Below are 13770 nucleotides of genomic sequence, written 5' to 3' on the forward strand. Positions count from 1 at the left end.
TCCCAAACTAACGAACCTGCTGTAACGTGACGGTACCGTGACGGTACCACACCGGAGCACCGGGTCAGATACGAACACAGGAAAGTGGAGCTGCCTTTATTTGTATTGACATTCAGAGGATGTCAGCTGAGTAGCGTCCTCGGGATGGACTGTGTTTCCACCTGTACTTTTGGTGGCCACTGTTGGTCACATCACATGTCTGGGTTATAAATAGCCAAATGGAAACATGGCCATTGGCCTCTCTTATTTTGAAGTGTCACTGACTCAGCCAATCAGATTTCAGATTTTTAGACGTCTGTAACAGGAAGCGATGTTACGAAAACAAACGCTCTCCACGCACAGTGATAGGAGGGAGTAAACGCGTGAATTTCCAGGTAACCAGCTCTTTTTTTCATTTTTTTTTCATTTTTATTCAGTAATTTAAAATGTTAAAACGTTAAGTTTGTTTTAACAACAAATATCACTTTACCGAAATTGAATAACTGAAGATGATGCGTTGATCATGTCGTGGAAATGATGTATTTCGTTGTGAGAAATGAACAAATAACAACGATGCAACAAATTGTACCACGGTTTGTTGTGTGAGCTTTGTCTTCACTAGAGCAAGCTGCTCATACACTGATAGAAGTGCTTGAAGTCAGCTGGAAAGTTATAGAGAAGTGCTGGAAGAAACGAATAACAATGATCATTGCTATTTGTTCATTTCTCACAAGGAAATACATCATTTCCATGACATCATCAACGCAGCTTCGTACAACTCTGCAAAAATATCTTCAGTTTTTAAATTCGGGAAAAGTAACATTCAAAGTTAAGTATCATTAAGAATGATTCTTATGATGATCACCAAGAATTACTAAGTATTAATGAGATTTATCAAAGAGTCACTCTATTTTCAGCTGAAAAGGACAGGCGCATGCACACAGAGCGTGCATCGAGAGTCTGACAAAACTTATAGATACAGTCACACATTTATAGGAAAAGATGTAGTCAAAACATAGCACACGGACATCGTCCACCCTGAGACTGTCATGTGTCCCTCTTCACTAGACAAAGCTAAGCAAGTTCCTCATGCACCGATAGAAGTGCTTGAAGTCAGCTGGAAAGCTACAGAGAATAATAATGGTAGGCAAGTTATTACACATATAAGGTAATGATTCATTTTGCCTATATTATATTGCCTATATTGCATTGCCTACCTCTACACACAATACGTTCCAGTGGTTGGAGAACAAACTATATTTCTCACTTGGAAGAAGCGTGTTGGACCAGCTGCTGCATCAGTCATGTTGAAAGCTGTGGGCCAAGCTTTGTTCTCAACCAGCCTGCAGAATCCAAAATTCACAGCAGAGGAGAAAAAGGTAAATGTTTCCTCCCTTGTAAAAAAAAAAAAGAAAGAAGAAACTTTAGACCTTTGACCAGATGTTAACAGCTCTGTCATGGGATTTAAGACCTGAGTGGTGTGAGTCGAGTTAGTTTTTAAATGTTTAGTTGACAGTTTAGAGAAGTCCACCACAGTAACTTTGATAGTCGGTGAGTCGTTTGATTAGACTGACCCCAGTTTAAAAAAAAAAAAAAGATGAAAATGAAAAGATCTGCTGTGTTTCTCCTTTTTACATAATTGTAAATGTTCCATCTTGTGGTGCTTGGTGGATTTTCTTACCATTTTCTGTAGTGCTGAAACAAATATTAGTCAATTAGTCCATCAACAGGTAGATACTCGACCCTAACCCCAAAAAAATATTAGTTGTTTTGAACAGTAAGAAGCAAAACAATGAAAAAAATACCAAAAAAAAAACCCCGTTCAAATGCATCAAACATTTGTGTTTGATGCATTCGGGTTTGATTTTTGTACCAAACATCCCTCCTGTGACAAAAGTCGTGACATATCTTAATATAATGAGGTGACAACTTGCGGCAGCAGACATCTAAATGTTTGACTCGCTGTATGTAAAAAAAACAATGACAACACGTGGCATAACTATGTACTGTGGAGTCGTAATTTCTGTGTGACATGCGAAATAAACATTTGCAGTGTCTGTGTAGGAAAAATGTCCTCAGATCACATGGCCTCAAATATAAAATAGCCTCAGTGAGTGTGTTCGTTTGTGTTTAGGAGGGACAAGACTATGAGGTCCGCACATACCACGCCACTAATTGGGTGAGCACCTCTCTGAGCGGCACGCAGTGGGACGCTGCCTCCAACGCCGGCTTCCGCAAACTCTTCAGCTACATTCAAGGCAACAATCACAACAGTGAGTCTTCGTCGAAGTTAAAACCCGGTGACCTCGACAGCAAAGGGGCGAAATGAAAACATCGCTAACTTCATTCAACATTTGTGCAGCGAACAATATTCTCTATTTTGTTGAGACTGTGCCAGAAAGGTGTACATTTATTTTGGGGGGGGCTTTTATTTTGTGGTGTTGTGCGCAAACTGGTCCAAATAAAATGTCACTTAATTAGAAGCAGAAATGTTGCTGAATAAATTTACAGATACGTTTAGTTCAAGACAAACGAGTTAATGAATAAATGCAGCAGAAAGTGCACTTTAGTTCCTGCTCAGCAGTTTTGCAGCAGCACCTCCACCTTTGTCTTACTCAGCACTTTCCAGCACCATTATTTACGAGAGTCGATATTGTTTGTGTTGTTGTCTACTGAGGTCTGCAGCGTAAGGAGAGTGTGATGTATAAACATGGTGTCTAATCCTCTTCATCTGCCACACATTGTGGTTACCTGCCAAATATCTGTTCAGGTATCATTATGCACCAAAGTTTTGATCCACCAGCCGGCAGCTGATTGTATGTTTAGAAAATTTGATCCGTGTACATCTTACACTCACTGCTCACGTATCAGGCTTGTCAATATCAATATTCTTATATTTCTAACAACAATTAGGATGCATTTATGTTTGATCGCCGCGTCTTAGAAAAGGACTGCTGGCGTCTTCCTGGTTGTTTTTTTTTGCTGAGAGTGCTTTTGTTGCTGGTTCCTCAGAGGTCAAAGTGGAGATGACGGCGCCGGTGTCGTGCCGCGTGGAACCTGCAGCCGGCCCTGCATGTGAATCTCAGTTCACCGTGTCCTTTTACATCCCAGAGGAGCATCAGGCTAGTCCCCCGGAGCCGAGCGACCCGCAGGTGTTTCTGGAGCACAGGAAGGAGTTCACAGCGTATGTCAGGTAGAGTACAACCTCGGCACCAGCTTAAACCGTCGCGTGTTAATTCAAGCTGACAGTGTGTGAAAGTGTCCAAAACAAAGCGCATTTATTTATGCTTTTTGCAGACGTCAAAACCAAAAAGTGCACTGACACGCAGAACTTTCATCTGATCCCCTCTTCCAGGACATTCGGCGGTTTCGCCAATGAGAACACGAAGCGCGAAGAGCTCCTGAAACTTCTGGAAAGCCTGAAGCGAGACGGCGTCCCATTCATCGACAAGCCGTTCTACTCAGCCGGGTATGACAGCCCCTTCAAACTGACCAACCGCAGGAACGAGGTCTGGGTTCTCAAGACGGAAGCTTAGCGGCAGAGAGTCGAAAGATCAAATCGTATCCTTCTGACTGCAGCTCAGCAATACTTATTAGAGATGAAGATATAAATGTGATTATTTCACAGTTTGACAGAACTTAGGAATTTATAATAGGAAAAAAAAAATCAGTTGCTACTTTCACTTAAAGTTAATGAATTAGACTCGTTATAATCTTTGATAACAAGAACAAACACACTACAACATTTAACAGGTTAAACGTGGAGGAAAAAGTAGTCACAATGAGGCAATGTTTCCAGCAGGTGGAGCCAAGCAGTCAGAAAACGTTTCTCTCAATTGCTGCATCTTAAAACCATAAGTGCCTCTCAATTCTTTTTAAATGACTTGCTGAAAATACATCAGTTTTAAGATTTTTTTGTTTGTTTTGTTTAGTTTTTTTGCGCACATTGCTAACTACTATTCATCCATTGATTCTTAATGGTCATTTGAAAAAAATGGGAAAACAATAAATGTGAAATCTTAATAGAAAAAGACTCAACAGGATGAAGAAAGAAAGGAAAGGTTCACTTTTTTTCTTTTTTTTCTCAAGTCAGTCTTGAAGTCACCACCGGTCTGTCTGTGCGTACATTAAAACACGGGTCGCCGCATTTGTTCCATCGGTCCATACTGGCTGTGAACTGATGAAGAGATGGTGGACAAAATCCACTTTTCTTTGTGTGAAATTTGCAGTCTGAAGTTAAGCTGACAATTAGTCTCACACTAAATTCCCTTTTTGCGTTCCCACTGCTCAACAAGGACTCACGGTCCATGAAATTACAACGCAATTTTCCACCAAAAATGTATATTTTGCTTAAATAGACATTGAGCTCAAGCTATGAGTACAGACGTTTTACATCAGGTGCACTTTGGGATATTGTCCGTGTGAAAGTGTGTCTCCCATCTCTTACAATAAACCATGTTTTAAAGGGATCCCGTTTACATCCGGTACGACCACAAGGATCAATTACAGGGACATTTACTGTACGTACGGGCATGCGAGCATTGTTTCAACATTTTAAAGAAAAGTGAACTTATCCTTTTACGTAGATGCAGGTTGTTGTTTTTTTCCCCTCGTGTCAGTCGGCGTAGGTCTGAGGAAGGTGACTCTGCCACAAACTCTGTGCAGTCTCACAAACGCTGGTAAATCTATTTATCTGATGTCGGACGCCCTCACTGACTGCCACTGCTATCACATCCATTATGATAAACGACTGAGTCGATCTGCACCAGTCGCATCACTGACGTCTCGTCATCCATCATTTTTGAATGCAACAAATGATGAATTAATGAGTGTGTAGTTACTGTGTACCGTGGCTCAGATCTACTTACATTTTCAGCGCGCGGTCGGTCTAAGATACCAACTTACAGAAACATTAAGCCTTTTTTGAAACTAATTTATATGTTAAATCGCATTAATTGTGTTTTTTTATGAGTACTACATAGTACTTTATAAGGGAATAATGGCACTACACAGATATACGGCTCTTGGAAAATATTACTTACCTCTAAATGATGTTAACTAATGTAAAATTTATTATGCCATTAATAATAAATGGAACTCATCTTCAAATGATAGAATTTTCTGATCATTTACGACCTCCGTCTCCAGTGTGTGATTACGTTTTTGTCATCCCGATTTCATGATGGGATTTCTGAATCCTAAAACCTCATAAAACTTTACCCTTAGTTGTTTATCCGATCTGTAGCGGATAAAGGTCCTGTCGACCCCCCCTCCCCTCCTCTCTATGGTTATGACTTTTTATCAGCCGGATGAAATCCTTGCCAGTTTTCACTTCGCCCTTTGTCCTTTCTTCCCCTCTTCCTCCTCCTCGTCAGGTTGATGTCTGCTGAGCCATTCATTTTATTTGTGGCAGGATTGTTCCCAATATCATATTCAGATACTCAGCAGAAATTACATCTTTTTATATCCTCTGCACGCACGCACGTGCACACACACTCTCCATCTTTGTCAGATTGATCTCATTGGCTGTGCTCAGTGAGGCGAAACATTGCTGCGGAGAGTAAATGTATAATGAGGCTCAGTGTTTTAATCTCAGCAACACGGTTGTGTATTTTAATTTAACTCTCCTCGAGCCTGATGGAGACTTAAGCTGATATGTAGGTCAGGGTGTGGAAAAATACTTTTCTGGTGACGGAGATGAACTGCAGAAAATGATTGTACAGTACGCAGCGGCACATTGTGATGAAGTTTTTACAGGCCGTGTGACTGATAAGTATTATTTATTTGATTAGTTTACCCGCGCGTCACGTCGTAAATAGGCACAACTGGAGACTCTTAACTGTCAGAAATGTCGGTGGGTGTCGTGGTCCTCTCTGCATGTGTGTTAAAATGACATTGTTGGCAACTGTTTTTTGTAGAAACTTTTTAGATTCAGTTTGTTCCTCCTAGACTGCTGTTGGTTTCTATTGATTTTGGTTTGTCTGTATAGCTGGTCAATTGTGCCGTGAAGACGGAGTAAATGTTGGAAATTTCAGATCAAGTGGGAGAAAGGTTTCCAAAGCTATCCAACCATCTTCCAAGCATGCGAGTTTATCTACATAGACAAGAAGAACAAAATAAATGTTCGACAATTTGAAAACGGCTTTTCTAAAAATGATGTATTTTTGAAGCATTTTTGTATTACACGAATCTAATATTTGTTTTAGCTCCGGGATGGACTGTTGACTTCTACCCAGCCTCTCGCCCAGCGTCATCTGGAATAGGCTCCACCCCTTTGTGACCCTGTACATGGTAAAGTGGGTGTAGCGAAAGAATGGATGGTCTTTTGTCTTTGTTTTGTAATACTGTAAACAGTTTTGTGTTTTACAGACTTCTAAAACCAAATGAAAATGGCATTAGAGGGGAACGTCTCTCAAATGCAACCTGTGATGTGGGGCCAAAAAAAATGGTGGAAGTGACACTTTTATCTGATCTTAAAAGTTGGAGCTTTTTTTTAAATCCATCAACGAGGCTAAATCTTAAAACCAAAGTGTCATGCAGAGATAACAGTTCAGACAATGTGAAGGTGACTAAATGCTTCTTATAGAATCTGCAATATGTAAACTCTGTGAGCTGATTTTCATTGCAGGCCTGCGTTACCTGGAAGAAAATTGATATTTAAGAAATTGGTAAATAACTGTTTAAATAACTGATTATTAGTTAGTGGGTTAAAACATGCAACACCATAGATTCAGTTTGTTTTAAGCAAAAAAAATAAATAAATAAAACCACTTATTGCATTTACTATTGTGCCATAATCACTTGCAAAAACGTAATAACTGTACTTTATTTTTTTTAAAGTATTTTAAGTAATCGCAGCGGCTACACTTGACCAGGCTAAACACAGGTGGTGACTGTGTTCAGGTCAGTAGTTGATCAGTTATATATGACACATTTTGTAGGGACGCTGTATGGAGGGCTTTTGAATATAGCAGGACAGGGGAAGGCAGTGATGTGTCAATAGTGCGATTATAGCTGGGAGGGAGTTTGTATTGATTCTCGTCTGACTGCCAGATGGACAGTGGTGTCTGTGCAGCGTCAGAAGGTAGGTGACCGCTGAGTTGCAGGTGGGACTTCATTGAAAATACTAAGAAGCAGTCTGTGTTTCTGTTCCCTCCAGAGCACGCGATGGGCCGGTGGTATTTATAGGTCCTTCCCCTCAGGTCGTTGCTGACGTTCTGTGGGGAATGTTGAGAGGTTGCGGTGCCTGAAGACGAGGGCCACGTGCTGCATGTCAGAGTCGGGATGGTTCAGTGCTGTGTGGAAGTCAGTGGAAAGGTCTATTGTGGGCAGAGCCTGTAATTCAGTGTGTGTCCTAATGGGATGTCCAGTAGGAGACATAACTGATGACCCTGGGCGAGGGGAGAGGGAGGTAAAAGGATGGCCTCTGGAGTTTTCCAGATGACGGACGAGTGCGGGTGCCATGGCGACGGCACTAATGAGGCCGTGATTTGGGGTGTTCGGCTGGCAGATGGCCGTGAATCACACGCAGAGAGAAATGACAGAGAGACCCGCTCTTTAAATATCACCTTGTTTTTTTTTTGGTTTTTTTTTATTACACAGACATACACAAGAGCGTTAACAGCCTGCCTTCAGCTCCACTCCCACTACTTCTTCTGTCCTCCCATCTTTTTCACAAGCTCTCTGGGAATTGAGACGTTTCCTGTCGCGAGACAAGTCTGGATCCAAGTGCTCAGTCGTGGCCAGGCGGAAGCTGGGAGACACACTTTGGCCACAGGTGATTAAACCACGGGGTGTTATGGCTGTTAGGAGGTTATGAAGTCGCACGCCTGTCACCTCAGTTTATGACTCTAAAGAGACCACATTTACTCAGCTTTGAGCACCAGCGTGGGATTTGCATGACTCAAGATTCAGGGCAGTTGAAGGCTTAAGCATAAATATTGACATTATTGCATTTCTGAAGCACCTTTAAAAAGAAAAATGTCCTGGTGAGGTCAGCCTGGTAAATGTGGCCCCTTTGATTTCTCTACTTAACCTCCACCCTCTCTGTCCTGTGCCTCCATCGCCTCGCTGGTTGCCCAGTTTACCATATTGACGCCCTGCTATGTGAAAATAAATAATCTACAAAAAGGAAACCACTCCCTTTCCAGCAAACACAGGGGCTCTAAAAAAAAAATGTACAAAGTTTTGAAAATAAGTCAAATGTTACTTAAAACTCCTTTCTCTATGTATTTACATACAGAACCATATAAAACTGCAAAAGGATAAACTTAGCAGAAAGTCAACAGCATTATAGAAATCATTGAAGCCTTAAAAAGAGTAGATCCTCTCAGCAAACTTAACAAAGGGCGGACTAAATGCATGGGGTGTCAGACAAGCAGTCACACGCTTGGATTGTGTACACGTCCAGATTAACAGCCAGCTCTGTTTAATTTTCAAGCTCTTTGGTAACCCACACGATCACTAATAGACCCAAACAATAAAATAAGCTTTTCATCTAATGTCCTTTCTGGCTTTACATTTATAAGTTCATACCGAACTCCCAAACACAAGTCGTGACTCGTTCATTGAAAACAATCTATAAAACAAACTTTTTAAGTCACAAACAAAACAAGAACTGTGCACAGTGCAAAATCTACAGCCTAAAAATCAAGTTAATCGAGCTTTAATGGACCTCTTTTTATAGAGTAAATTAGCTGTTTTGATTGAGCCTCTGTATCCCCCCCCAACTATTGTCCACTCCATTCCCATCACTAGGTGGCAGCACTGAGCCCTCCGCACTTCCTATGGCCCACTGAACACACCAGCTCTGCAAACTAAACCACTGACCTAAGAGCAGAAAGCAAAAAACCTGCCGATAACCGCAGCTGAAGTTGCACAGTGGAGCCGTGTCGCTATGCCACGTCCTCGCGATCGTTCCCCAACATAACGTGCTGTTTGAAGCTGCCACTTGCAAACCGTGGGGCTCATCAGCACTTTCCAGAGCCAACAGGCGAAAAGCAGAAACTGAGAAAGAGTCACAGGGCGAGTATCCGGCACACCTTTACATTCCACTCTTTTCCAACTACCTGGCTACGTTGCACCACAGCAGCAAGGATAAACGAACAGTTTGTGACTTTTCACTTCCTTCAAAATTCACCTTAGTTTGCCATCTTAACTTTGTCCTTCAAAGAAACGAAAGGGCTCCTGCAGGATAGAATTTAAAAAGAAAAACAGCAAACAAATTGGAAACAAACTAAGAACACCAGGCGTAGAAAAAAACACTATCCCTTTAACAATGAGGGTGAATCATCAAACGAGGGAGAGAATGAGAATCATGAGAGTCTTGACAAGCTGGAGCAGTCCTCCACTTCAGACTGTGGTCCGCCCGGTCTGTGAAGGAGCGACCACTGGCCTCTCATCAGTACCCGACATGTCCACTTCCTCAGAGGCAGCGCCAAGGGGGTGGGGCTCAGGAAGGTGTCTCTAGAGGGCCTTCTATTGGCTCCTCTTCCAGCCCCCTACCTTGTTACAACGAATGAGATTAGCTCCCCCGAATCTAAGGGGTGGCTCTTGCTCTTTTAACTTCTGCCTTCTTCAGATAAACTGCCATTGAAGTCTTTGAGCACAGGGAGAGTCTGGGCTGACGGTCCAGACAGACTTTCTGCTGTATCTCCGTACTCGCTCTCGGCCAGTTCCCCTTCACGCTCGCAGATTACCGTCATTGGGCTGCTGAGGATTCGGCTACGTGCGTTGTACTTGCTGCTGGCAGCAGAGGGCGGCGTGCGAGATCGCCCGTACTTTAACCCGCTCATTGAAAAGGGCGACGAAGTAGGCGAGGACAGGGCCAAGGCCTCGTAACGGCTCCACTCATCTGTCGCCCTCTTTCCGCGGCCGGGGGAACCGGCGGGGCTGTGTGGTGCCGTCGGCGAGGAGGGCGAAGCATCGGGGTCCAACGCGGACTCAGAATATGTCCTCTGGAAGCGTGGGTCCGTGGAGCGAAGCATCTCAGTGGCCGACATCCTGAAACTGGTCTCGGTGCGGCTTCCCTTTTTCAGGAGAAGGGCTTTGAAGGTGTCGCTGCTGGTGGAGGACTTGCGGAGGTTGCGCTGGATGGAGCTCGTCTGGCGGGGCAATGATGACACCGTCCCCGGAGACATGCCTGTGGGGGTGACGGGCGGAGACTGTGGTTGGCTCCCAGCCCGGGACTTGTCCTCCTCTGACTCCTTGCGACCCAGGACCTTGCGCTTCGACCTGTGGACGGAAAGATGTGGACAATCAGCTTAATCACATGCTTGTAGCACATACGCGGAGTGAGTGAGTAAAGCAGGGTTAATTCGATTAGACTGTAAAAAGTTGAATTATTAACAGCCGTTCGGATGTTGTCGAAGAAAATCAATTTGAAGAAAAGAATGCAACAGTTGGGGGCAGTTTAGTCAGGAAACGAGGACATCCGGTTCAATTATTCAACAGAAAATTTGACTGCAGTACATGGGATTGCATACATGTGAACAGGAAGCCCAGTCTTGTTCATGTTTGTGTTGCAGCTTAAAAAGATTACATTTAAAACTCTGTGGCCCACGCGCCTCAAATCTTTGTCCCAAATTTGCCATATGTCAGCACTGCCCCCAGCAATCACGCGTCACAGCACAAATCTTAAGTAAGTCAGACAATAAGTAGCGTTGAGTGGCGCTGATGCTGAAAAAAAAAAGAAGAAAAAGAAAGACGGGGCAAAGAGAAGAAGAGTTACACATTTTGTTTAAAGAAATCCAGTGAGATTTTACAACAGAAGCTGCAACTCTGCACGAAAGCTCAGACCCGGCACAATGAAATGAATCAGAAACACAAACTGGGAAAAGTGCCCAAAGCAGTTTTAATCACACAGGACAAATCAGCCTCCTCTCAGCGGGGGGTATCGGAGTAGTTGACTGCACCACCCGCCAGCCTGCATTGTCTGTATCTCCTTCACAAAGCATGGCAATAAAGCTGTCAGAATACGCGGCATTAGGGCTGGCAGGGAAACATCTTTAATAATCTGTGATACAGTGGGTTGCACGGAGGGATTACCGCTGCTAATCCCAAGGTAGCATCACTGTGGTGGCGGAAACAAGGCTTGCTAATTAAAAGTAAATGGGCTACTTGCCACGTCGCACCTCTCTAGAAAAGTTGCACCCACTCTCTGCATTCCCCCTCTGCACAGTGGAGAAGAGAAGTATGATATATATAAAAAAAGGCATTCTGTGATAGAGAGAGCAAACGGATGCTGAAGGTAGAGAGATGAGTGAAGGACAAAATCTTTAATCCTCAGATTAGATCCACAGAAAGAAATTCTCCATAAAGGACAAATAACCTGTAAGATACGCAGCTCGCTGAAGGTCAAAACCAGCGGGAGGACTGAGGGGTGTGAATGTTTAGTGTGAGAATCTAAAGTCCGCACTCTGATTTAGAAACACTGCAAAATATGTCTGTGCCCTAAATTCAACCTCCATCTAGCGTCGTCCCCTGTGAGCTCCCTCGCCACATTAGCATTACATAAGACTTTTTCTCACACACATTTACACGTGCATAAACTCATACACCTCATTCAGTCCACCGCAACGGCTCCATACTGAACCCTCAGTGACAAACACACAGCAGAAATACCAATCTGAGTTATAGAGGTAAACAAAGCCGCAACATAAGACACAGCTCAGAGTACTCGATCGATTTCTTTCTCTGGGCTGTATTACATTTGGTTTGCAGGATCTCCCGCAAGACAAGTTGTATTTTCTGCTGCAGCTGCGAAGGCATTTCATTTCATTTCATTCAAGGTTTTCATCAGTCTCTGTTTTCCCAGAGAGAGAAAGTGTATGGAAGTGAAATGACAAAGTGAAAAAGAAAGAAAAAGGTGTGCAGGTGAGGAAGGGAGAGGACATGTCAGAGAGGTGACAAATGAGGAGAATACCAAGCAGTAAAGTAGATGGCACCGGTGCTAAAAATGATACTTGAAAATCACTAGAAATGTTATCACTAAATAAAAAGTAGATTTGAATTTAATGATCCAATTTTAGATCCCCATTTTTTGCAGATTAACTCTTAATTTGTTCTTTTTGATTATGCGAGTTAATTCCTTTCTGTCTTTGCGGGTGTAGATTCGTCTCACGTCATCAACATCGCCAGGAATCCGTCATCACTTCCCAAATCTGTGAAATGACTCTACATGTTCTATACTGGCGAGGCGTGAGGGAGGAGGAGCGCGGAAAACAAACACCAATTGAGGATTGTGTAAGCGCGTGTGCGGCGCGCTTACACAATCCTCGCGTCTAATTAAAATAACACAATGAATCGTACTTGTGCACGTGATGCTCGGCACCATAAATACATCGACAATCTGTTCTGAGGGCAGAAATATAATCCCGTGAAATGAAATCCCGTGATGCTCAAGAGAACTCCGACTGCCGCGGCACGTGACCGTGAAACACAAACTGGCGGGCTGCATGAGAAATTTATGTGTGCGCTCGCTTCAAAGCGTGCGAGCACGTATGCAATATGTCAGCGAGCGTAGAGCAGCGTCTGCAGGAGGGACAGAAAGATGGAGAAAGAGGAATCTCTCCAGTGGCCTCTAACCTAGATTAGGACCGGAGGGTGTTGAGTAGTTAAATAATGCATGAAGCAACAGCCTTTTTTTTTTTTGCCCTCCCGCTGGGAATGAGCAATGCTAATGCGACTACACCAAAACACATTCCTCGATAAAACACTTGACTAGCGACTCATGTTGCGTCCTGAATTGTCGCCCGTACAGTACGCCGCACGTCCCTTCACCGAGCAGAGACAGAAAAAAGCTGCTCTGTCCCGGGCCGGGAGACTCCGGCGATCAGCTGCTTGACAGATGTGTTCGCTTCCGTATGGGACAGCAAAGTTATGACTGAGAGGTGGAGGGCAGGGAGAGGAGGAAGGGGATGGAGATGGAAAAAGAGAAATCATGGGTCAAAGGGTGACGGGGAGAACGAGCCTGGACTTCAGGGTGACATGTTGTGGTTTATGAGATAAGGGGAATGAGAAAGAGGAGGGGTAGGTGGAGAGAAAACCAAGTAAATAACAAATAAAGAAAACAGAATGACAGAGTAGGACCAGCTCCGAGGGATGAATTATAGATCGGGAGTGGAAGTGGGTGAAGAGAAAAGAAGTTGCTGTAGTACTGAACAAATGAGTGACATGAGGCGTAAGATAGAGGAACGCATCATGGTACCTGTGTATGGCGGCAAAGAGGTCCTCGGTGGTTCGGGGTCGTGTTGGAGTCGGGGTCACCATGTTCTTCCCGGACGCCCCGTTGGCCGACGGGGCCGGAGAAGATTCAGCCGTACTGGATTCGAAAACCTCACCTGAGAGAGATACACCCACAGAGTTAGAAGAGAGTAAAGATAACACACACACACACACACACACACACACACACACACACACACACACACACACACACACACACACACACACACACACACACACACACACACACACACTAATTTATCCATCCTGTCGCATTAACCTGGCTCCCTATGAAATCTGAAGTGGGACGGAGGAGGTGCCGAACTGTCTTCTTACATTCTCTCTAGATTTCCTCTCCTTTCTTCTCCAGTTTAGCCTCTTTTTCTCCTCCTCCTCCTCCTCTTCCTCCTCCTCCTCCTCGCAACCTCCGCGCTCACGTCTGAGCTTCGACTGCCTGAGCCTCTGCATGCAGTCTCACTTTACGACCCTCCCCCTTCCCCCCCTTCATCCCCTTACCAGAGCCGTTCCCCTCTCGTCCCCTCCCCTCCGATACGACGGAGCCCCTCC

The 13770-nt window shown here is 44.0% G+C and overlaps 2 protein-coding genes across 7 annotated transcripts in view; one reads left to right on the forward strand and one right to left on the reverse strand.

The window, feature by feature from the left end:
- The first annotated feature begins 422 nt into the window (after positions 1-422).
- hebp2 (heme binding protein 2) lies at positions 423-5088 on the forward strand. The gene is made up of 5 exons (XM_069696584.1): positions 423-1122; positions 1219-1358; positions 2114-2252; positions 2992-3172; positions 3335-5088. Exons 1-5 carry the CDS (start codon positions 1029-1031, stop codon positions 3513-3515), a joined length of 735 nt encoding a protein of 244 aa, XP_069552685.1. The 5' UTR covers positions 423-1028; the 3' UTR covers positions 3516-5088.
- Positions 5089-7535: 2447 nt separating this feature from the next.
- nhsl1b (NHS-like 1b) overlaps positions 7536-13770 on the reverse strand; it is a 104315-nt gene continuing 98080 nt past the window's right edge. For all 6 annotated transcript variants that reach the window (XM_069696597.1, XM_069696593.1, XM_069696594.1 and 3 more), the window contains 2 exons: positions 13187-13319; positions 7536-10212 (listed from right to left, as the gene is read on the reverse strand). In XM_069696597.1, coding sequence (XP_069552698.1) covers positions 9540-10212; positions 13187-13319 — 806 coding nt within the window. In that variant the 3' untranslated portion in view covers positions 7536-9539. The remainder of the gene's footprint in view (positions 10213-13186; positions 13320-13770) is intronic.

Source organism: Brachyistius frenatus, unplaced genomic scaffold, assembly GCF_029030835.1.
Source record: "Brachyistius frenatus isolate BFR_SWC_R1_liver_20210118 unplaced genomic scaffold, ASM2903083v1 Contig_21, whole genome shotgun sequence".
In the NCBI taxonomy this organism is placed as follows: Eukaryota; Metazoa; Chordata; class Actinopteri; family Embiotocidae; genus Brachyistius; species Brachyistius frenatus.